Below are 25,591 nucleotides of genomic sequence, written 5' to 3' on the forward strand. Positions count from 1 at the left end.
GTGGGTAGGCCTAGCGCCCGCGACAGGAAATACCCAAAAATACAACGTGGACACATCCCATTTTTTGACAGAAAACAGAGGTGTTTTTGCAAAGTGCCTACCTGTAGATTTTGGCCTCTAGCTCAGCCGGCACCTAGGGAAAACTACCAAACCTGTGCATTTTTAAAAACTAGAGACCTAGGGGAATCCAAGATGGGGTGACTTGTGAGACTCTGACCAGGTTCTCTTACCCAGAATCCTTTGCAAACCTCAAAATTTGGCTAAAAAAACAAATTTTCCTCACATTTCGGTGACAGAAAGTTCTGGAATCTGAGAGGAGCCACAAATTTCCTTCCACCCAGCGTTCACCTAAGTCTCCCGATAAAAATGGTACCTCACTTGTGTGGGTAGGCCTAGCGCCCACGAAAGGAGATGGCCCAAAACACAACGTGGACACATCCCATTTTTTTTTACAGAAAACAGAGGTGTTTTTTGCAAAGTGCCTACCTGTAGATTTTGGCCCCTAGCTCAGCCGGCACCTAGGGAAACCTACCAAACCTGTGCATTTCTGAAAACAAGAGACCTAGGGGAATCCAAGATGGGGTGACTTGTGGGGCTCTGACCAGGTTCTGTTACCCAGAATCCTTTGCAAACCTCAAAATTTGGCTATCATTTTCCTCACATTTCGGTGACAGAAAGTTCTGGAATCTGAGAGGAGCCACAAATTTCCTTCCACCCAGCGTTTCCCCCAAGTCTCCCGATAAAAATGGTACCTCACTTGTGTGGGTGGGCCTAGCGCCCACGAAAGGAAATGGCCCAAAACACAACGTGGACACATCCCAATTTTTTTTACAGAAAACAGAGGTGTTTTTTGCAAAGTGCCTACCTGTAGATTTTGGCCCCTAGCTCAGCCGGCACCTAGGGAAACCTACCAAACCTGTGCATTTTTTAAAACTAGAGACCTAGGGGAATTCAAGATGGGGTGACTTATGGGGCTCTGACCAGCTTCTGTTACCCAGAATCCTTTGCAAACCTCAAAATTTGGCAAAAAAAACACATTTTCCTAACATTTCGGTGACAGAAAGTTCTGGAATCTGAGAGGAGCCACAAATTTCCTTCAACCCAGCGTTCCCCCAAGTCTCCCGATAAAAATGATACCTCACTTGTGTGGGTAGGCCTAGCGTCTGTGACAGGAAATGCCCCAAAACACAACGTGGACACATCCCCTTTTCTGACAGAAAACAGAGGTGTCTTTTGCAAAGTGCCTACCTGTAGATTTTGGCCTCTAGCTCATCCGGCACCTAGGGAAACCTACCAAGCCTGTGCATTTTTTAAAACTAGAGACCTCGGGAATCTAAGATGGGGTGACTTGTGGGGCTCTGACCAGGTTCTGTTACCCAGAATCCTTTGCAAACCTCAAAATTTGGCCACAAAAACACTTTTTCCTCTCATTTCGGTGACAGAAAGTTCTGGAATCTGAGAGGAGCCACAAATGTCCTTCCACCCAGCGTTCCCCCAAGTCTCCCGATAAAAATGGTACCTCACTTGTGTGGGTAGACCTAGTGCCCACGAAAGGAAATGGCCCAAAACACAACATGGACACATCACATTTTTTCACAGAAAACAGTGCCTACCTGTGGATTTTGGCCTCTAGCTCAGCCGGCACCTGGGGAAACCTAGCAAACCAGCACATTTCTGAAAACTAGACACCTAGGGGAATCCAAGATGGGGTGTCTTGTGGGGCTCTGACCAGGTTCTGTCACCCAGAATCCTTTGCAAACCTCAAAATTTGGCCCAAAAAACACTTTTTCCTCTCATTTCGGTGACAGAAAGTTCTGGAATCTGAGAGGAGCCATAAATGTCCTTCCACCCAGCGTTCCCCCAAGTCTCCCGATAAAAATGGTACCTCACTTGTGTGGGTGGGCCTAGCGCCCACGAAAGGAAATGGCCCAAAACACAACGTGGACACATCACATTTTTTCACAGAAAACAGAGGTGTTTTTGCAAAGTGCTTACCTGTGGATTTTGGCCTGTAGCTCAGCCAGCCCCAGGGGGAGCAGAAATGGCCTAAAATAAATTTGCCCCCCACATCCCCTGGGGAGCGACCCTTGCCTACGGGGTCGTTCCCTTGCAAGACGGCGCAAAAAAAATGATCCCCAGTGCCTAGTGGTTTCTGCCCCCATTGGGGGCAGATTCACATAAAATCGGTCGATTTGCCCCCAAGGGGGGAAGAAATGGTCTAAATACAATTTGCCCCTCCAGGGGAGCGACCCTTGCCTAAGGGGTCGCTCCCCATCTCTAAAAAAACACAAAACAAAATTTAGCCCTGACGCCTAGAGGTTTCTGCCCCCCTGGGGGCAGATCGGCCTAATACCAATAGGCTTATCTGCCCCCAGGGGGGCAGAAATGGCCTAAAATAAATGTGCCCCTCCCCATCCCCCGGGGAGCGACCCTTGCCTACAAGGTCGCTCCCCTTGCATGACGGTGCAAAAAAAAGATCCCTGGTGCCTAGTGGTTTCTGCCCCCCTTGGGGGCAGATTGACCTAAAATCGGCCGATCTGCCCACAAAGCGGGCAGAAATAGCCTAAATACAATTTGCCCCTCCAGGGGAGCGACCCTTGCCTAAGGGGTCGCTCCCCATCTCTAAAAAAACAAACAAAAAAACACACAAAAAAAATTAGCCCTGGCGCCTAGAGGTTTCTGCCCCCTGGGGCAGATCGGCCTAATAACAATAGGCCAATCTGCCCCCATGGGGGGCAGAAATGGCCTAAAATATATGTGCCCCCCCTGGGAGCGACTCTTGCCTACGGGGTCGCTTCCCTTGCCTGACGGCACAAAAAAAAAGATCACTGGTGCCTAGTGGTTTCTGCCCCCCTTGGGGGCAGATTCACCTAAAATTGGCCGATCAGCCCCCAAAGCGGGCAGAAAGCCTAAATACAATTTGCCCCTCCAGGGGAGCGACCCTTGCCTAAGGGGTCGCTCCCCATCTGTAACAACAAAAAAAATCCACGGTGCCTAGTGGTTTCTGCCCCCCTTGGGGGCAGATCGGCCTAATTAAAATAGGCTGATCTGCCCCCCTCGGGGGCAGAAAGGGCCTAAAATAAATTTGCCCCCCAGGGGAATGACCCTTGCCAAAGGATCGCTCCCCTTACGTGAAATTCACGAACAAAAAAAAAACTCCCATTACGTTCGCAGCACAGAAGGGGTTATTGCAAGTGGAATGATTGTCAATGAGGAGTTGGTGCCTGCAGAGATATATGCAACAGGTACAAGCCATATTGTTCAAGACTTAACAACAAATTGTAGGAAGCTGACCTTTGTGTTGTGCCACATGTTGAGTGAGCTGTTTGAAATAGTTACAATCAAGTCATTGTACTGCCATAATTCACAAATGTTGTTATTGTGCCACTTAAATTTGTTGCAATGTTTATAAGTCAAAGGGGTGTTAAAAGCTATGAAATGGCTAAAGTACATGTACTTGAAAAACCTGTGCTATGAAAAGATGTCCCTGTCAATATGCTGTTCTCAAATGTTCAACATTCTGCAAATGTACTACGAGCAATAGCTGAAACAAATAAATAAAATTAACTATGAAAATGTGTCTAAAACACGAGTGATAAACATTTGTTTTTATATTCAGATCATAAATATTGTTTGGTGTATAAAAGGATTAAAACCCATTATTATTTGTTTAATTTCCATATCTGTCTCTTCTTCCTATTATCTAGCCACCATTTTGGAAAGTGGCTGACCGGTTACTCTGAGAAGTTATTTTCTGTCTCTGTAAGACTACGTGAACCCCCAAACCTAGGCTTTGACACCAAAATGAAGTATATAGTTCTCATGGTTCCTTAAATATGACATCATCACTGCAAAACATCTGCCCTTTTTAAAAATGTCGTCCAGAAAAAATCGGCTGGGATCAGCAGACACAAGCAAAATTACTTCTCTAATGATCCAAAAACACAAATCAAAAATGAAAATCTCTGGAGAACAATTTTTTTATGGCGGTATATCAGGGGGCTGGGATTATCAAGATCCAGTGCATTTCACTGAGACCAAAGTTACACACACAAAACTGTGGATGTAATTTTCAGACCGTCTTTGATGAATGAGGATCAGCTAACATTTATGCACGCAGACAGATTTTATTACAAGAACGGAGGCTCCTATTATGCTTCCTTTTCTTGCTTTATTTTCAACAGCAGCCAAGACAAAGAACAAAACTACATATCCCATGACACATAGCGAATGATGTAAATGATGAGGTCATAAAGAATAACCAATGGAAAACGTCCAACCACAATAATTATCTTAACTGCGAACAACAAGTCCTCTTTTCTTGCTGCTCGCAGTCAAGATAAGTCCTTTTACCTCACCTCAATTGTATATGTCGTGTGTTGTTATATTTCTACTATTTTGTATTGTTTAACAATCATTACTTGTTTATTTAAAATATCTTTTGGTTAATGCTTATTTTGATCTTTTACTTCGTTTTAATACCGTTTTTTGCCAGCGCTCGCGTCGCGCTATCGCGGCTGAGCCGAACGTTCTGAAGAACGTTCGGCTCTCCCGCCTCGCGCTGCTGAGGTAAGCGTTCTTTCACTTCAGCGCTTACCTCGGAGCTGCTCGGCACGGCGGCTTCTTCGGGAAACTCTCCCTTTATAGGAGAGTTTTGTCTGCCTCGTCGGACACGCGTCTACAAGGAATCCAAGGAGTTTTCCTTTCCCGTCTGTTCCGGCTCTGGCATTTAGAGCCAGACACGCCTCTTTGTTTCTCCTCAGAGAGGTCGTCCTCTCCACGCCCACAAATAACTTAACCCTTTCCTCACTGCACTCCTGTTGGTTTGTTTGGCATTCTTTTTCAATTTGTGCATTTTCTGCCTGGCATTTTCATTTATTAACTAATTATTTATCTTCTTTGCTAATAATGGCTAAAAAAGGAGAGGATAGCTCCAGTAAGGTGGATTTGGACAATTTGCGTGCAGATTTGAATTCTTTCATTCAGAGCACGGTTCAACAGGCTGTTTCTACTTCTATGTTATAAATGTCCAAAAAATTGGAATCATCTTTTTAAAAAAATTCCGTTCAAAATTCTGGTGTTTCTGAATCTATCAGGGGTAAAAAACGCACCTTTTCAAAAGCTCAGGCGAAGTCAAGCGCTGATGACTCTCCCCAGGCTGCTGGTCCTTCCCCCCGTAAGGAGCTTAATACGGTGGAAACGGATCCCTCTCCTCTTGAAATAACGCAGTTGAGGGATACTGATGAAGATATGGATTGTAATGGTGCAGATTTGGATGATACTCAGGATCCTGACGATCTCTGGCAAGGGCCTTTGGAGAAAAGGCAGAAAATTTCTCCTTTTGATTCGAGTTCTTCTCGTGTTTATGATTATACTGTTCTCGATGCTCTGGGGGAACCAATGTTTGACCCCACTTTAATACACCACCTAAATTCCACCGAATGGTTTCCTTCTGATCATGTGGCGGAGTATGTTTTATGTCACTTAAGACATTCTTTGGATAAAGCCACAAGAAATAAATTACGATCAGAATGTCCCCGTCCCTCCCTGTCACACAGTACAACCTCCACTCCTGCGATAGATCCTAATATGCTATTATTCTTCTCAAAATTAGGTAAAGATCCAAAAAAAGGGGTTGATCGTGCGTGGTCCGTGTGTCAGGACAAACTTTTGGATTTGGTTGGTCCTTTAACCAGAATTCTTGATTTAGCTGAAGATGCCAGGCTGGAGGGTACACAAATTGATCCTGATGCTTTGTCCAACTGGGCCCAACGGGCAATTTGTTTATTAGGAAATGCGAACACTGCCATGTCCCAGGAGAGGCGAAAGAGTCTGTTGCTCAAAATAGAACCTAAATTGGGCAGTCTGGCGTCCAGAGAGGAAGGGCTGCAGGCTAACGGTCTTCTTTTTGGAGACTCGTTTATCAAAGAACTTAGTAGATATGTTTCTACGTTTACAACACTGGATAAAGCTCAATCCTCGATGAAGAAGATTTTCAACTCTAGGGTTTTTGGCAGGGCCGGTAAAGGAAGGAGCCGCTTTACCGGCCGCTTCACCTACCGTGGTGGCAGCTTCAGAGGCTCCTCTTTCTACTCCCCCGAGTTCAAACCTCAATTCTATCCTCAAAGAGGGAGAGGTTTCAGGACCAGAGGTTACCGTCAGAGAGGGGGACAAGTCTCAGGTAAGAGTTTTAAATTTTGGCCATCTTCCGGTGGGAGGTCGGTTAGCCCATTTTCTTTCAAATTGGTATCGAATTACCGCGGATCCTTGGGTTCTCCAAACCATTCAGGGCTATTGTATAGATCTCTATCAGTTTCCCTCCCAAACTTCCCCACCTCCTCCTCTAAGATTTTCTCAGGAACAATTCCGTCTGATGAATTTGGAAATTTTATCTTTGATTTAAAAAAATGTGATAGAACAGACATGTTTTCACCCCTCAGGTTTTCTCAGTACCATATTTTTGGTTCAAAAGAAAAACAAAAAGTTTCGACCAGTTATAAACCTAAGACTGTTCAACAACTACGTAGTTTACAACCATTTCAAAATGGAGACTATCCTCCATCTCAGAGACATTCTGTTAGAGGGCGACTGGTTTGTCCGCCTAGATCTTCAAGACGCTTATTTTGCAATCCCGATCCATCCCTTTTACAGGAAATTCCTTAAGTTTCAATGGGAAGGTTCGATTTTCCAGTTCAAAGCTCTCCCATTCGGGCTCGTTTCGGCTCCTTGGTGCTTCACAAAGGTAATGACACCGGTGGTAGCCTTTTTAAGGGGCCAGGGCATAAGATTAATCATCTATCTAGACGATTTTCTTATAATGGCTCAGAACAAAGATACCCTGTTACAACACTTACATATTTCCCTTCACCTGTTACAGTCCCTTGGTTTTCTGGTAAACTTGGAGAAATCTTCTCTGGTTCCCTCCACTCAAGTAGAGTTTCTAGGTTTTCTCATAGACTCTCAAACTACATCTCTATCTCTACCGCTTCAGAAGGTGACGCGAATAAAACGCGAATTACAACAAACCCTCAGACTTTCCCATATTTCTCTTCGGTCTCTGGCGAGAATTGTAGGTCTTTTAGCCTCATCCATTCAGGCTATATTTCCAGGTCCGTTGCATTACAGGGCTCTTCAAAGGTTAAAGATTCGCCATCTCCGGAAAGGTCTTCAATATTCGGATATAGTCCTGTTGGATCAAGACTCTCGTGCAGAGATACGGTGGTGGCTCGATCATTTGGAAGCCTGGAACGGAAGAGCTATTTTCTCTTCGGCCCCAGATCTAGTATTAGAATCCGATGCAAGTCGGACAGGTTGGGGCGCGAGATGTGGCAAAGTCTCGACTGGAGGCGTATGGTCAGAGAGGGAGTCTGCCTTGCACATAAATTGTTTAGAGATGCTTGCAGGCTCCTTTGCTCTGAAGACGTTCGCAAAGGACAAGGTAAGTTGCTCTATTCTCTTAAAGATGGACAACGTTTCCGCAGTAAGGTATATCAATCATCTGGGAGGAACGAAATCCAAGCCCCTTGCGGATCTAGCCAAAAGCTTTTGGGAGTTTTGCCTCCCTCGGAAGTTGTCGGTCACGGCTCAATATCTACCAGGGAAAATGAACACAATAGCAGATTGGTGTTCACGCTATCTAAAAGACTCCAGCGATTGGCAGCTTCATCCTTCAGTGTTCAGCAATCTTTCTTCAAAATTCGGTATCATGTCAATAGACCTGTTCGCTTCACGATTAAACTCTCACCTCCCAAAGTTTTACAGCTGGAGACCGGATCCTCAGGCTCTCGCTACGGACGCTTTTCTCCAGGACTGGTCTCCCGATCTAAATTATGCTTTTCCTCCTTTTGCGATGATAGCCAGAGTCCTTGCCCAGGTTCGTCGTCAACGAGTCTCCCTAGTATTAGTGACCCCCTTTTGGCAGACACAGTCTTGGTTTCCTTCAGTTCTGGAATTATCAATAGATTGCCCGGTTCTGATTCCTTCGTTTCCAGAGCTTCTCCTCGATCCAGAGGGTCGTCCTCACGATATGGTTCTCAACCAATCTCTAACCCTTGTGGCATGGAAAATTTCGGGTCAGCCTGGAGAACCCCCAGAATTTCGGAAGAAGCTGCCCAGTATATCCGCCAGTCTTGGGCCCCAGGAACATCTAAGGTTTACAGGTCGGCCTGGTTGGCCTGGTGTGGCTGGTGTTTGGACAGGAATTCAGATCCCCTTTCAGCCGATGTCACTTTAATCGTTAATTTTTTAGCCTCTCTAGCCTCCCAAGGGAAAGCATACAGAACGGTGAATACTTATAGATCTGCCATTTCTGCCGAGCATATCCGAATAGATGGCAAACCTGTTGGTGAACATTCTTTGGTGTGTCGGCTTTTGAAGGGAGTAAGATTTTCTAATCCTCCGACGTCTAAGTACACATATTTATGGGATGTGAATTTGGTTTTGGATTTATTTAATTCTTGGCTTGATAATGATTCGCTTTCTTTGAAGTATCTGTCTGCAAAGTTAACTATGTTGTTATGTTTAGTTTCTTTGAAACGTGTTTCTGATGTTAGAGCTTTGGATGTATCCTCTGTCCAGTTTTCTCCTTCTAATGTGTCTTTTAGGATTCATAGAAGAACTAAGACTAACATTTCTGTCATTCATTATCCATACTTCCCTTCACATCCTAAGCTATGTGTTGCTAAATGTTTAAAAGCTTACATTGCTAGAACTGCTGATTTAAGAATGTCCTCTTTTTCCCAGTTGCTAATATCTTTTTCTAAACCTCATAAACCTGTTTCCTCTCCTACCCTTGCTCGCTGGGTTAGATGGGTCATGGCCCTTGCGGGTATTGACACTGCTTCTTTTGGAGCACATTCGACCAGAGGTGCTATGGCTTCTAAAGCTCTTTTGGCTGGAGCTCGATTGGAGGACATTATTAGATCGGCAGATTGGTCTAATGTTTCCACTTTTAAGACGTTTTATTGCAAACCTATTTCTTCAATGGCTGATTCTGTTGTTAATATGCTTTAAACAAGCATAATAGGAGCCTCCGTTCTTGTAATAAAATTCAGATTTTCCTAGCTTTAGTAAAGGAAAGTCTAGATTTTATTAAAGAAGCGGAGGCGAGTATTATCCCACCGCTTTTTCTAACCCACCCTTTCTTTTCCAGTGCCGGTTTCCTCTGCACCAACCGCTTCATCTTGAACACGCTGCTTTTGTGTCAAAGACCCTTCCTCAGAAAGATCTATCTTCCGGTTGCTCCCACGTTCAGCAGACTATGCTTTCCGGATGTCCTGATGTCCACCTGAAGTCGTCTCCACCTTCTTCCCTGGACTTTGCCAAGGACCTTTTCACGTTATTAATGGCTTTTTCTATTATTTTGATCATTATTCCTTTATTCCGTCCACTTTGATCTGCTCCTGCAAGAAAAGAGGACTTGTTGTTCGCAGTTAAGATAATTATTGTGGTTGGACGTTTTCCATTGGTTATTCTTTATGACCTCATCATTTACATCATTCGCTATGTGTCATGGGATATGTAGTTTTGTTCTTTGTCTTGGCTGATGTTGAAAATAAAGCAAGAAAAGGAAGCATAATACTCGCCTCCGCTTCTTTAATCAAATCTAGACTTTCCTTTACTAAAGCTAGGAAAGTCTGAATTTTACATAAGAAAAAGTCTGAAAGCATATTAAAATTCTGCTTCATAAACTTAGTGTGACTTAAAGGCGGTAAGGGAATATGAAAGTTCTCTTTAGCAAAAAAAAATTGGCAAGGCAGTGAACATCCACCGTTTCAAACTTTACAGGTATTATATCTGATTTTTCCCCAGTTTGCACACCTGAGATAAAAACGTCTTAAATGAATGTGCAGAATGGGTATGAGAAAACCCCAAAATCACCTCCATATTTCCTAGGGATATGGTAGTTCAGGATTATCTATCAGAAAAAGTAGTTAAGATATCTTTGTACCTCAACTGTACATTTTTCACTGGTGAAAAATCTACTGGTTTAGAGTTAGGTGGGTGAATATGACTTAGAGTTCACAGATTCCCGGGTATACATCTAGGTGAATTTCCAAAAGGTAGCATATTTCCACAAATAGAAATATAGACTTTTTAATTATGAAGTGGCTACTTTCATTGGCAATCAGCTGGATTGAACTGGCATATAGGGACAGTCAGGAACTGCCTAATGGGCTGGTCTGACAGATAATGTATGGGTCATTAAGCACTTTTCAGACTTGTTTTATAGCCAGGTAGGTCTGGTTTTACTGTTTATTTGTCTGATATTATTGCAAGCACTGCCTGTGGCAAACACAAAAGCATTCAATCTCCACTACTTTTCAAAATACCCATACAGCTTGCATTTATAAGTTCAAAACTGGCCTGATATGTAAATGTGGGACACTTTTTTAGCTCCTTAGTATGTTAAATTGGGCAATTTTTATTTTGGTGCCCAGGCCTATTATTTATCACACCCCGGACATGGCAATCAGCCCCTTATTTTTATTTTGTCAAGCTTTCATTATCTAATGTGAGAAATTATTGCTTGATTGGTCCATGTCCTTCTTTCAGACTCCTCTGTGTGCAATACTTGCTCAACACATTTCACATCAATGGTCCCACTTTGTAATGTTTTTGTCCAAGTACACCAGTCAACTATCTTTCCTGTTTGAATCTCAATGTGGCAATCCTTACTGGAAAACCAGAAGAGGATAGACCTGGTGCAAGGTGCATCAATTTCCGTTATAAATTATATTTTCTTGTCAGGCATAATTTTCTATTCTGTTAATACATTTCAACTATGTTTGTATCTGGCAAGTGACCATCTTGCACAATATTGGGGAATAGACTAATTATTTGCCTAAAACCAAGCATAATAAAGTGTTGGAACATGATTGGAAATTTGAAGCATGCTTTGGTAATTTCACAAAATTTCACAGCTGCTTATGATCTAGTACATCATTTCAAGAGATCATCATTTATTGACAGGCATCATAAAGAGACTGCTGTCAGAAGGTATAAACAAAGACTGAAAATTCTGATCAAATATAGAATGAAAAATAGTGTGCAGCTGGCAATGTATGTTTAACATCATGTGTTTGGTGTTTGTGGGACTCCCTGTCCCAGTTCACAGCTCAACTATGCCCCAGGAGAAGGATGAGCCACTGCAGCCTGCAATCCCATGCCACACACTTTACAGTGCTTTACACATCCTGTGGAACAAGATGCGCATGGGACAAGCATGGAAAGACTGGGCCAAGGGCAGGCCCTTCTGCGGCTGGACGAGACTGGACTGGGCCCACTCTCTGTACCAGTGCTCCTGGGGTGACTGTTGAAATGTGCATTTGATTAATGATTAAATTGTCCTGTTTGCGTTATATAGCCTGAATTCTGGTTTGGCCTGTAAACAGCCCTCTAGTCCACTTCCTGCCTTCAGCCTGGACCATGTGCTTTAAAATACCCACTGAACAGGGGTAAAAGAAAGGCTTCAGGTGCCCGCTACCCCTACCCAACCTCTCACAATGAACATAGATTGGATGTTGCAGTGGGGATTATTTCAACCAAAATTGCATTAACGGAAAGGAGGCGCCTCTTGATGACGGTCCCCCTGTGTCCCCAGATGTTCATCTATCCAAGTCCTGCACCAATTGTAATCTTTCAGGTGTTCCCCAAGGATGCACCGATATCCAAGTGCAATCCCAGAGCCCAAATCCAGTTCCCCTTGCCATTGGAGCACGCCTGAAGGAATGTCAATGACTTATCAAAAATTCCAAACAGTCTAGATATCTCACCCTGCCTACAAAGACCACCAGCACAGACAATTCCTCCTAGACCTGTGCTTCTCAGAAAGCAATTAGCCCGAGCCCACTCCATCATGGGTGAATGATATAATGGAGGCATGTCCTGTGAAGATAAAAGACATTGTGCTAACAGAACTTTCCCTGATACTGGCTCGATTGACAGCTATTGAGAAGGGGTTAGGGGACATTAAGCAGTGGCAGAGCCAACCAATTAATCCTTCCTTTTCAGCAATTCCTGGTCCTCGTGATAATATTTCAAATCACTTGACAAGACTGCCACTAGAAGGTTTAATTGCCCAACAGTGTGCAACCCTGGATAAAAAGAGTTCTGTTTCCACCTCGACGCCCGTTGGATCGCCAGGGACAGCATGTCCCCAAAGCACTGATAATGATGCTTCTGGTCTAGGAAATAAAGGGAGCAACATGGTGGAGAAGGGGTGGAAAGCCTTCCCATATGATGAAAGCATGCACTGCTTATCAGAAGCAACCTATAATAAAACTTCTGCCTGCATCCTGCCCTTACGTGATCATTGTAACAGATGTTCCCGGCTGCATGAGAACCAGAGGGAAGACCAGGAGAAACTTACCAACAAATGCTTGAAGTGGCTGATCCGACATAGGAACTTCTCTCCTTCTATGGCTAAGGATATATTACTTACTAGCAGGGTGGGCTGTTTGGGCCCAGGACTGCTGGACTGCCAGGCTGATTGCATAGTGGTTAATTTCAGAACCCATCGGGTATTGCAAAGTCTATTATTTAATCACCTAGCGGGCTGGAAAGGCGAATCATCCATTGTTCTGTTACCACTGGGCTACTTCTATAAACTTAATTATGTCTAGAGGCACATCACAGGTGTTTGTAACAGTTAAACTCACTGTGGGAGGGGGTGCCACCTGTTACAAATGAACAAGCCAGCAAACTTGTCCCAATGGAAATCCATGTTTTCATTTGCTTTGATGCTCTAGGGGGGGGGTAGATTGACTTATTCCTCAAAAAGCTCCACCTCCCATGGCCAGCCTTGTAGTAACTACGTTTGGTGGTCAGGGAGTCATACAACCAGAGTGACTTGTGCTTTGAAATTGCAGCTCCAGAGCTGCAAAGGCCCCACATGATTTCAGGACAGAGCTTAATGGTAATTCTCCCTGGTGGGTCACTGACTGCTGCTGATAATAAAATGGCCATGGGGCTGGAATTTCCAAGACTTTTAGGCAGCTTAGAGGACTCAGTAGTACAGGTTCTAGATGAGCATTGTCAGGCCAACAAACCAATGGGGGATGCTCTTAGTGGCCAAGGGGTCAAGGGTGCATATGTTCATGTAATCTCTGCAACCCCTGTGCAAGTCCCCACCCCTACCAGTAGGATTGTGTCTTCCGATCCCAACTACTATGATGATCCCATAATTAAACATTCTGATTCCCATGTGAAACTGTTATCATGGAATATAGCTGGCTTAGCCTCTAAAGTTGAGTCCCCGGACTGGGCTGAGTTTACAGATTCACACTTGATTTGTCTCTTTCAGGAAACATGGTCTATCAAGTCTGTCTTTCATTCTGGATATGTTAATTTTAGCAAAGCAGCTATTACAAAAGGAAAGGGAAGACTATCGGGGGTTTAGTAACTTGGGTTAGCGCAGCTCTCAATTGTAGGGCCCGAGAAATTGAGGGTCCCTCCCAGGATATCCTCTATGTATTATTAGTTTTTCCATTCTTTTCGGCCTACATATATAACATCTATTTAAGGCCAGGTGGCTCCCACTGTGCTTCTCCAATTGTTGAGTTATTGAATTCTCATATGAAAACTGCTCCGGGGGGGGTGCTGATGTTTGTGGGAGGGGACTTTAATTGCCGGTTTGAAACTCTGGATGCTAGCACAATCATACTAACACAAAATGAGCATACTGCCTGGTCCATTCCTAAGTTAAGGATCCCACCGATTAAGAGGAGGTCTCCTCTGGCACTTCAGAACAATGCTTTAACCATGAACCAGGGTCTGTGAGCCGGGAATGATAGGACACGCTCTGATAAGAAAGGGAAGCACTCATTCAATCGAGCCCCAAGCAGGAGCCTCATTGATTACATTCTGGTGGATGTGAGGGCGAGGTCATACATAAGTGACATGGTGGTACTCGCTAGGAAATAGTGATCACAATGCTCTGGTGCTAGACATTGAGCTCCCTGCTGGGAGTGATAGGGACAGTGTAGATGAGCCATTCCCCCGTAGGTTACAACTCTCCAGCAATAGGCGGAGAGTTAAGTGGTCCTTCATGGCCAGCTCAAATGGGCAGACAACATAAGTATCTAGGCTTGTTGTGCACACTTTAGAGAAACTTCCGGCTGAGGTCTGGAATAAAGACCAGGAGATCCACTTAGATGTTGTCGGCGCAATCCACAATATTCTCTTTACACGTCTAAAAGATTTTTTTGTGACAAAAATCAAAAGGACATCTAAGAGAAGACCTCTCCAATCTTGATACAACAAAGCTTGGAGGATGGCCAGGTCTGACCTCATGACTTGTTCAACAACAGGATAAAAGGGTTATGAAAGATAAAAGAGAAGCACAGAAGAAGTCTATTAGAATGGCAGAACAGGAGTGGGAGCTGAGATAATGGGAGGGTTTGCTCAAAGCAGCGAGGGAATGCAATCAGTGTACTTTTTAGAACATGGTTTCCACTGAAAGTAAGGAAGGTTTTTTCCCAATTGAGATTAATGTTCCCATCAGGGATTGGGTTGCCCACTTTCCTAACTTACATGTTGTGCAAGGTGCAGAATGCACTGTTACACCTGTAGGGGAGGCTGGGAACCATTCAGCAGGAAGAAGTCAAAGGTCACAGAAGTGACAGTACTGATCTCAGTGATGGACGTGAGATCAGACATTTTCAAGATGGTTCCAAACAAAGTCACAGGGCTTGACAAAATCCCGGGGGATCTGTTTTGGGGATAACCTGTTGTTTGGAGCCCTTACCTTCTAATGTTGTTTAATTCAATTCTGAAGGTGGCCCCAATTCCACTGGCTTAGGCAGGGGCTGAGATAAATCCTATCCATAAGAAGCATCTCCATCAGGCCCACGTAATTATCACCCAATAAGCTTGATTGACAGCACACAGAAAGTGTTTAGTGGAATTCTTCTTGACCAGTTACTTGTCTGGATGGATGAAAAAGAACTACTATTCCACTCGAAGGCAGATTTTCGGAAGAGTAATAGCATGGTGGATCAAGTTTTTAGACTACAACTTATCTTCTGGAAAACAGTGGTCCTGCATGGAGGGCAACTTATGTCACATTTGTCAACCTGCAATCAGCTTTTTATCTGGTCCCTAGGCCAACTCCCTGGCAGGTCCTGGCTGCAATGAGGGTTTCTAATGAACTTCTGACTATTATTATGAAGCTTCATAGCAATACTTATGCTCAAGTTACTGTGGCCAAAAGGGTGAGCTGATAGAACTGTCAGCAAAGGAGTCAAGCAGAGGTGTGTCCTAGCTCGATCCTCTTCAAGTTTAATGATTAATCTCCTTTTTGACCATGTGTGATGGAGATGCCCCTTGCCTTGCCAACATTAGGACTTTGGCCCTAATGTTTGCCGATGACACTTTACTATTATCTAAATCACTAATGGGGCTGCAGAACATTTTACACTGTTTCAAGAAATTTTGTAGTCAGAGAGGATTGGAAATAAATGTAGTAAAGACAAAGTGCATGGTACTAAACCCATGCCCTTCCCCTCAATCCAATCCTAGGTTATTAGGGATTCCCTAAGAACAAGTGCAGATATTTGAGTATATGGGTTGACACTTAATGAGCAACTAGACTGGCGATGCCATATTGATAAGCGCAGGATAAAACTGTTGCAAAACACTGGGGTTCTGACCAAAACTTTGCATAGGTCATTTTATCATCCTTTGTCCCCAGTGATGCAAATCTATGAACAGTAGGCACTAGGTTCAGCACTTTTCGGTGTGGACTTATGGGGCACAAGGACCCAGGTAAATTACTTGTTGTGGAGAACTGCTTTTTGGGTCAACTGACAGGATTATGATAAGTACTCCACAAATACCCCTCAGGTTGGACTTGGGCCTCCGCCCAATTTCCAACGTAATAGGATTCAGGCCACTCCTCTATTGGAAACGCACATGGTCTACATTGGAGCTCATGTCGTACCATGAAGGGCCTGAGGAAGTCCTGGGCATTATTGGCTCATCTAATCTCCCTTGATTACAGTATGTCACCAACACGCGGTTCAAGATGGGGTGTGTCAACTTCTGGGATGATCCTCTGGGTGCTACTGTAATTAGTAAATCATATCTGAAGGGGAAATATAGGAAGGGTAAATATAGTGCCAATCGCAGGTGCATGTTGTTTGGGGTAGTCTTACTGACTTATTCTTATTGTTTAAAGATGATTTTGTATTTGAGCAGTATTTGGATGAGATCAAACCGACACAGTTTAGGTTTAGCACTTTCCCACTTGCCTCCTTCACTATCAAATGGGGGAGCATGTCGAAGTAAGACAGCCAAGCTTTTCCCAGCTAAGGGCTAAAGAGGAAACCGAAGGACATGCCTTGTTCTTCTTCCCAACCCATCAAATGGGCAGAAGGAAATGGCTCTGATGTTAGACCTGACAGCCTTAGGGTGGTCACCCCTACCTTTCGCCTGCCACCCTCCACTTTTTGACACTCTTTTTGCTGGTTTTAGGACTCTGCGCACTTTACCACTGCTAATCAGTGTTAAAGGGCAAATGCTCTCTCTCACTTGAAACATGGTGACATTGGCTCATACCCAACTGGCTTATTTACTTTACTTGTAAGTCCCCAGTAAAGTGCACTACATGTGCCCAGGGAATGTAAATTAAATGCTACTAGTGGGCCTGCAGCACCGATTGTGCCACCCACATAAGTAGCCCCTTAACCATGCCTCGGGCTTGCCATTGCAAGGCCTGTGTGTGCAGTTTCACTGCCACTTCGACTTGGCATTTAAAAGTACTAGCCAAGCCTTAAAGTCCCCTTTTTCACATGTAAGTCACCCCTAAGGTAGACCCTAGATAACCCATATGGCAGGGCACTGTGTAGGTAAAAGGCAGGACATGTACCTGTGTAGTTTATATGTCCTGGTAGTTTAAGACTCCGAAAACTCATCTTACGCTGCTGTGAGGCCTTCTCCTTTCATAGGCTTACATTAGGACTACCCTCATAAAGTTAAGACAATATCAGGCTGTTGGACCTGACATTCTTAGGGTGGTCATCCCCATCTTTATGCCTGTCTCCCTCCACTTTTTGACACTGTTTTTTCTGGTTTTAGGACTCTGCACACCTTAGCACTGCTATCCAGTGCTAAGATGCATATGCACTCTCCCTTAAAATATGGTAACATTGATTCATACCCAATTGGCATATTTGATCTACTGGTAAGTTCCTAGTAAATTGCACAAAATGTGCCCAGGACCTGTAGATTAAATGCTACTAGTGGGCCTGCAGCACTGGTTGTGCCACCCACAAAAGTAGCCCCTTAACCATGTCTCAGGCCTGCCATTGTAAGGGCTGTGTATGCAGTTTCACTGCCAATTCGACTTGGCATTTCAAGGTACTTGCCAAGCCTTAAACTCCCCTTTTGCTACATATAAGTTACCCCTAAGGTAGGTCCTAGGTAACCCAGAGGGCAGGGTGCTGTGTAGGTAAAAGGCAGGACATAAACGTTTGAGTTTTATATGTCCTGGGGTTGGAAAAACTCCTAAATTTTTTTTACACTACTGTGAGGCCTTCTCCTTTCATAGGCTAACATTAGGACTACCCGCATAAAGTGTTTGAGTGGTAGATTCTCATGAGAAAGGGGTAAACAGGTCATATATAGTATGGCCAGAATGGTAATACATAATCCTGCTGACTGGTGAGGTTGGATTTAATATTACTATTTCAGAAATGCCACTTTTAGAAAGTGAGCATTTCTCTGCACTTAAATCCTTCTGTGCCTTACAATCCACATCTGGCTAGGTTAGGTTGATGCTCCCTTGTGCATTTCACTCAGAGAACCCCAAATACAGGTTGCTCAGTCACACCTGCATACATCTGCATCCTGAATAGGTCTCAAAGGACAGTGGCCTGCCCTCACACAATGGTCTGCAAAACCCCCTATCGGGACCCTGGCAGACAGGATTGAACTGAAAAGGGGACCTTGTGCACTTCTAAGCCTCTATTTGAAGTCTCACCCACTTCAAAGGCACATTTGGATATATAAATTGGGTCCCTGACCCTACCAACTCAGATACTTCTTGACAAGATATCCCCTGGGAAAGAAAGTCTGAACCGGAACTTGCTAAGAGAAGCTGCCTGGCTGCCCAAAGGACTCACCTGACTGCTTTGCTGTAAAGGACTGCTGCCTTGATGTTGCCCTGCTGCCCTCTGGCTCTGCTGAGAAGGGCTCTCCAAAGGCTTGGATTGAGCTTGCCTCCTGTTTCCTGAAGTCTCAGGGCCAAAAAGACTTAAATTCTGCAGAGAACTCCTTATGCGGTGAAAATTGACGCACAGCCTGCCGGAATCAACACACAAACTGCCCTGCAGTGAGAAAATCACTGCATGCCAAACCGGAACTACGGCCCGGTCCCCCGAGTGGAGATTGATGCAGCTCCAGCGTTGTGACCGGAACTTCGACGCATGGCCCAACAGATCAACGCATCACCGACCCAGAATGATGCAGCACGACTTCCTGCAAGAGGAATCAATGCAACGGTTTCCTGTGACAGAAATTTCCCCGCATGGCCCACTAGATCAACGCAGTTCCTGTGACTTCGCCCTGCACACACAGGATTTCTCTGCATCGTTCCCTGGACATCCAAGTACCCTGCAACCCAAAGAGGATTCAAGCCTGCATGCCGGAATTCGATGCAAAGCCCTTGCCGCGTGGAAAAGAATTGACGCATCGTCTGTGTGCACCCGGAAATCTGACACATACCTACCTTTTTCAATGCATCTCCTCCTCTGTGGTCTTCGTGTGTGTAATTTTGACGCAAACCAGGTACTTTGTGCTTGCAAGAGACCATTGTTGCTTTAAAGAACCTAAAAGAGACCATTGTTGCTTTAAAGAACCTAAAACTCATCATTACAAAAGTGATATTTCAACTTGTACTTATCAAATCTTGATCGTTTTGACCTTGATCTACTCAGATAAATATTCTCTATTTGTTCTAAACCTGTGTGGTGTACTTTTGTAGTGCTCCACTGTGTTATTGCATGATTTATTGCAAAAAAATACTTTACACATTGCCTTCTAAGTTAAGCCTGGCTGCTCAGTGCCAAGCTACCAGAGGGTGGACACAGGATAATTTGGATTCTGTGTGACTTACCCGGACTACAGTGAAGGCCCTTGCTTGGATAGGGGGTAACCTGACTGCCAACCAAAGACCCCATTTCTAACATTCGGTTTGCAGGAACCTTGGAGTAAGGAGGTACGCAGAGACTTTACGTATCTTAAAATCAGATACAAAACAACGCTTAGCCTTTGCCTTATCCCATTACTTATTATACATGTGGAGAATTAGGCAAAAAGCGAGTCTCATGCCAGCCAATTGAGTTGCTTTTAAGCCATGGAATTCTATGACACTTGTTTATCTAATCTTAGTTGTACAGTCTCTGTAGGATCGCTGAACGACCTCGCTGTTTGTGATTTCTTTCATAGCATTCATGCAATTTTTAATTCTTGATATTTATTTCATGGTTTTATGTGCCTATTTTATCTATGCTTTTCTGGCATCTCGCCGAATAAAGTTTTTTTTAAAGTAAAACATCATCCAAGAGAGGAAAGACCAGCTTTTTTTGGAGAGCTCTATTTAAAGGCATTGAGAATGCTCTAGATCGTGATTCAGTGCCAGTTATGAGCCATGTTACATAGGTCGCACGTGTTAGTCAGTCATATGATGCCCATCATTATTTAAATTCAGTGAGGAACAGTAATTATATTCCTTGTGAGGCAAGTATGAATGCAGCCAAGATTCAGAAGATGGTGCTGGGGAATAATAAATCTACAGCCTTTGGCCTAGAGGTGATCACTTATTGAAGTAAAATGATATCGTGGATTGTGGTTGGCCCTCCTCTGCACCTTATATGCTCTCAAAATGTTTTTCCCAACACAATATGAATGCATTTGAGGATGCTTTTAAAGGTTAATAAGAACATTCTGAAGGCTCGGAGTAGTTTTTGGCAGGGGATGTAACCAACATACAATTTATGGTCCCTTGCCCTTATAGAAAAATGTACATGTGAGCATTTGGGAACTCCTCTGCATTGTGCAATATTTGTCCAAAGCCTTTGGCAACATCAGTCAACCCATCATTTCAACCAAATGCTGCATTCGGGTGCTCCGTGCAGGTTTATCCATGTTTTAAGAGAACTGGATGATGGGACATGGTTTCAGAGTACTTTGTGGGCAAACCACTATAGAAAGACAATTAAAGTAATCTGGGCATGGGAAAGGGCTGCATAGTTTCACCTTACTTTTAAACATTTGTATTATCAGTTTGGCTGGATTGTGAGGCTTTCCTCTCCGAGGTTTGAGTGTAAGGCTTTTCCCTCTGTGGTTGGAGTGTGAGCCTGTCCCTGTCCTGTTCTTTGCAAACGATATGCTGACTCTTCATGTCATTTTTGTCGATCTTTAATATTTAGATCATTTGGAGGCATAATTCTTCTACTGCTGGCGTGATCGTACACATCAAGTAAAAGTGGGCCCTTTCCTCTCAAGAACAATCAACATCCAGGAGATGTTCTTCGAGGCCTTGTCTTGTCTCCCATCTTATTTAATGCTCATGTGGCCCTCTTGACAGCCATCCTTAACTCCTATGAGATTGAGTACCAAATTACAATGAAAACACTCAGCTGTAGCTAAAGTGAAGAGTTAACCCTGGCAACATGCCTAAGCCCATGGTTTTCCCATTGTCTTGATCACATTCACCTGTGGATGCTGAATAGCTTGCTATAGCTTAATAGTGCGGATATTTAAATGTTGCTCCCTGTCTTTCTCAGCAGATTCCCTCTCTCAATCCCTTGGTCCGAAGATCTAGGCTCCCCTTCTATCCCAGTGAGTCAAGTGCAGAACCTAAATGTGTCCTTCAAAGTGATCTCTCATTCGGTCTGTAAATCTGCATTTTTCCACCTTTGTCAACTGAATGGGATCTTTCAATTGTTACCCTGCTTGGAGAAAATTGCCTTCGTCCTCACAGCGCCATGTTCTGCCTGAACTACTATAGAAGTGTCTATGTAGGCCTTCCTCACACTTTGAAAACACACTTTTTCATCCAAGCATTGGTAAGATTGCCTTGTTTACAGGTCAGACACCTAAAAAATTAGGCCATCCTAAACAAGTGAGCATTAGACTTCTGCACACACAACGTTTTGAAATTATGATTTCTTCAGTGGGAATATGAAATGACTTTAGGGCGGAAGGCCTAATGGGACTTACAATACCAATAACTTACCCAGATCACCCATTTCCTCCCACTCCTTGAGCGCTCTGTGGCCACCATTTGGGTGGTTAGTAAGGCTTAACAAAAAAATAAATACACTTAACCTCTCTATCAGTAGTTATCTTATGTTTCTTTTGTGGAAAACCTATTTTGCAAGAATTAACAGCTGTATCTATATGTCAGCTTGACGCCTAACCTGGGAGCAGCCTGCATGCTGTTTCTTTTTTTACGCAAGTGGAACATGGCTTCAAGTTTCAAAGCTTAGAAAGTGGGACAACTTTTGCCCAGCTGACGTGCCATATGTGTAACATATAGTTCAACATTGTCATTTTTTAAGGGATGTGAAACGAGTATATTGTGCTTTTGGTTTCTTATGTGGCACTTTAAGTAGACTGTGATGGGTTTTTAGATAACAGCATACTAGCTAACCTGGATAATAAATACTGTATGTCATTAAATGTTATTTAACCTATGCCTTGTCAGTGCGTGAAAAGGGAGGTAAAAAGGACTAATACATTGAGCTGTTTTTTTCTTGGCTAGATGTGTTTTCGATCTCGATTGTAGGCCTCTATCTGTATTAACATGAAATAATAACGCAATTAATAAAAATGTGTATATAATTTTGAAATAGTAATATGTCTAATCTAAGGTTGTAGGATTTTGTAAACTAATCCACTATAAAAAAAATTGATAATCCACTGGTTGCCAGAACACCTTACCCACTGGAAGAAAATACGGTTACAGAACATATTTTTAAAAAGATTACAATGCTAGTGCATGGTTCTGCTGGATATAGGATAAATGGTGTGTATATGTATGTCACCCACCACGGAAAGTAAACATTCTCTTCGACCTGTTTGCACTGCATGTGCACATGTAAAGCAAAATCCAAGAGGATCCAAATTCACACGTGGAGAGCCACTACCCCTACTGTAACTTGCAATCAAAATTAAAATCAATAAACACAAGTGAGATGGTTAACTTGGTGGGCACAGAGTTTGGGGGGTTACGTCTGCAACACGAAACATAAAGTACTAATACATTTCAAAACCCTTTCTTTTCAATTAACTTTTCCCAAGCTTAAAAATGTTTGCATAATGATAAACACTTCACACGTGCATTTTCTAGTGATTTGCTACTCATCTTCAATCTATCAGTCAAAGACAGGCATCTCTGGATGATGCTCAATAGTCAGAATTACTTTGCCTTAATGTTCATTAGTAAAATGCAAGTGACCAGTTTTATAGGTGTAAAACTAGCTATAAATTATCATTCTCAATAATATAATGAGACAAAAACGTGTGTGAAAGCTTCTACTGAGATGGCTTTGTTCTGTCAGTCTACACACCACTGTGCCTTCTACAGCCTCTTATCAAGGACCTCGTAAGCAGTGGCGTAGCGTGGGTTGTCAGCACCCGGGGCAAGGCAAGTAATTTGCGCCCCCTAACCGTGGATTTTAGCACTCGCGAGTGCGAGCGCGCCCCCCCCAGATGTTGCGCCCGGTGCGGCCGGCCCCCCCGCACCCCCCACGCTACGCCACTGCTCGTAAGTCTTAGTATACAACAAGCACTAGCAGTATTACTTTCCTTGGGAGCTCAGAGTTGGGGACATGAGTGAAGTCTACCCCTATGTGGGTACCCAAAACTGCCAGAGGCCTCTCTGACACCATATAACTCAAAATTCCCTAGGTCCATTCAGTGGTGAGAAACTGCTAAATGATCACCAGTTCATCCTCCAATAGCTCTGCCTGTAGTCAATTATTTCCTGGCGACCTGTGTGCCCCAGGCCTGCTGCCTTTGATGCATCCTGAGGTTCAAAGTAAATAAGGCGGGCCACCCCACGCGCATATTTTCACTGGGGCAGTGGTGTAATGCAAAATGATGGGGCCTCCCCTGCAAAATATAAGGAAGAGACCTTATTCTCACATATCTCACAGATATTCATTGACCTTGGTCTGATTGGGGGCCCCCTGAAAGGCTGAAGGGGCCTCTGAAGGGGCAGGTGGAGGGGAGACGTCTACATTGCAGGGCTACAAGAGCTTGTGTTATGTCCTTGACCCGGGCCGAGATCTCAGCAGGGTAAAAACAATGGCCTCCACAGGTAAATTCCTTGCACGTCATGCACGAGGGGAGATTGCTCTTCAGTTTTTCACAATGAGGCTCCCACTTCGCAAATTTGTTTGTGAAAACTAAAAAGGAATGCAGCATGGACTGTGCGCCAGCTTACCATTCATTTGTGATGAAATTGCTTCAGCTGTGTTGGGAAACGTACTTTCACCAGAAATTAGCCACTGCCGTGGTGGTTCTGTCTAATTATTTCATGTGACTGTTTTGAAACCAGACACAGGGAACAGATCAATTTGTGGAAAATAAATCTTTGCTATCTCTTTCTTTCTCTCATACACTCACTCTCTCTTTCTCCCTCATTCTCACTCTCTCTCTCTTTGCCTATTTCTGCTTTCTTTTTTTTCATTCAAACACACTTACAGGCTTAAATTCGTCCATTCAAGCAGTTCCGTAACAACACTCAAAGAAACCCTCCCCACACCCAACCTCTGCAAAGTACCCTTTTTTGGAAGGGGGGGTGGTGGGGCTTTTCCCTGGACTCGGGGGCCTGTCGTCCGTTCACAGCGTACTGTGCCGAGGGGTGACCCTGGAGCTCGCTTCCTCACCCTACCCCCGCACCCCCGGGGCTGCGAGGGCCTTTTTTACGCACCTACATTCAAGTAGACATCAGCTCCACCCCACACACACTCACGCTTATAAAAACACGAAATAGGCACACCGACATAAATGCAAATATGCACACTCGTGCATATACATAACAAACACAAATTGCATACATGTAAATAGAAAACATACATGCAGCATGTGCATGCACACTCACATTTGACCACATGCATACATAAATACCAAAACGTTGGTTTTTTCGTGCACCCGCACAATTACAGGCGTTATAGATGAACATACATTAGGCACATACACACCTAAGAACCTGAAGCACATACATACGGATGCACATTCAGAAACACGAATACACCTTTACTGTAGTACACCTACATACACATGCCGATGGATACACACAAATACGTTTGCACATGTACATAAATAGGAGGCAAAAAAACAGACACATTTAGGCAACACATGCTCAAAAACACACATCAGAAGGTGGCCTCTCAAGCAGAGCATATGTTCTACCTTTCCCTTCGATGCATTTCAAAGTAAAGTTGACATTGAGCTGACTGCAGCGTTTGTATACATTGTGTATTCTAGATCCAACCCTTCTCGAGTAAATGAGTGTGTAGACTTAAGAATGTTTGGTTCCCGGGAAGTCCACACGGTTGGCTTGGACACAGTTGCTGTTCAGATTATAAATGGGGAAAACTGCAATGAACTGATGACTTTTTAGTCTCCTCTGACCCCCAATTCACAACTTCTCCACATTCTAGGTGCATTTGAACAGTGATCACAAAAATGAAAGTTGTGATGCCTGCACCAGAGCTGGTGATTTGGGCCCCAGGACGTCCCGTGCCGACATAAAGCATACATGGGCCATCGCTTACCTGCTTTATTAGGAAGACAAGGAATTGCAGAGACTTTTGCTAAAAAGATGAGCAAGGTAATGGCCACGAACAGCATTTCTTCTGCTGGCAACTGGGCACACCACTGAGTGAAACAAAAGAAATTTAAACCATGTTAAAATAGGATTTATTTCAATAGATTACACGACGTCAGTGAAAACTAGTCATGTAGGCGCCTGTCCTTTGTTACAAAACCAGGGCTCCCTATCCATGGATATTCCTCAGCCTTTTACATTATCAGGTAAGCGCACTTACAGAAGGCATCAGGAACAGGGCTGCAGCATCGGACGGTCGCCTCCTCCCACATGGACGTCTCGCTCTCCAGGGCACGTCCCCCTTCACCCAAGACGCCTAGCTGCTGCCTTTGTTCCAAGTGCAGCGCTTGGGCCTTGTCTGCCCTTTTAAAGGCTTCCAGGTAAGAGGAGCCCACGCGTCAGATTCGTGCGAGGGAGCTGCCATTGTTGGACCTGAGGAAGGGGTGCTGGCGGGAATCCGTCACACCTGTCTTCAGTTTCTCCTGGTTATGCATAGATGTTTCTCTCAGCATATATGGAACTGGGTGCGAGAGTTATCATCCAGAAAAATACTCACAATCTGCTTATTTTTTTATTTTTTTGCTTCATATGTACCGCCATTTCTTTGTACATCAATGAAATATAATGCACAATTTACTTTTTTTCTGAGTCTAATGCCCTAATTATGAGCGGCACTGTTAACGACATGCCTAGTAACGGAAGATACCACACATATTGCAGTTATGGGTTTTGTGATACATATTTTCAGGT

At 43.9% G+C, this 25,591-nt stretch overlaps 1 protein-coding gene across 1 annotated transcript in view; it reads right to left on the reverse strand.

Moving 5' to 3' along the window:
* Nucleotides 1-25,126, reverse strand: part of TECTB (tectorin beta) — a 230,403-nt gene extending 205,277 nt beyond the window's left edge. The window contains exons 1-2 of the mRNA XM_069242215.1: nt 25,062-25,126; nt 24,789-24,891 (exon numbers count right to left, since the gene is read on the reverse strand). Coding sequence (XP_069098316.1) covers nt 24,789-24,891; nt 25,062-25,070 — 112 coding nt within the window. The 5' untranslated portion in view covers nt 25,071-25,126. The remainder of the gene's footprint in view (nt 1-24,788; nt 24,892-25,061) is intronic.
* Between the last annotated feature and the right edge of the window lie 465 nt (nt 25,127-25,591).

Source organism: Pleurodeles waltl, chromosome 6 (assembly GCF_031143425.1).
Source record: "Pleurodeles waltl isolate 20211129_DDA chromosome 6, aPleWal1.hap1.20221129, whole genome shotgun sequence".
NCBI lineage: Eukaryota > Metazoa > Chordata > Amphibia > Caudata > Salamandridae > Pleurodeles > Pleurodeles waltl.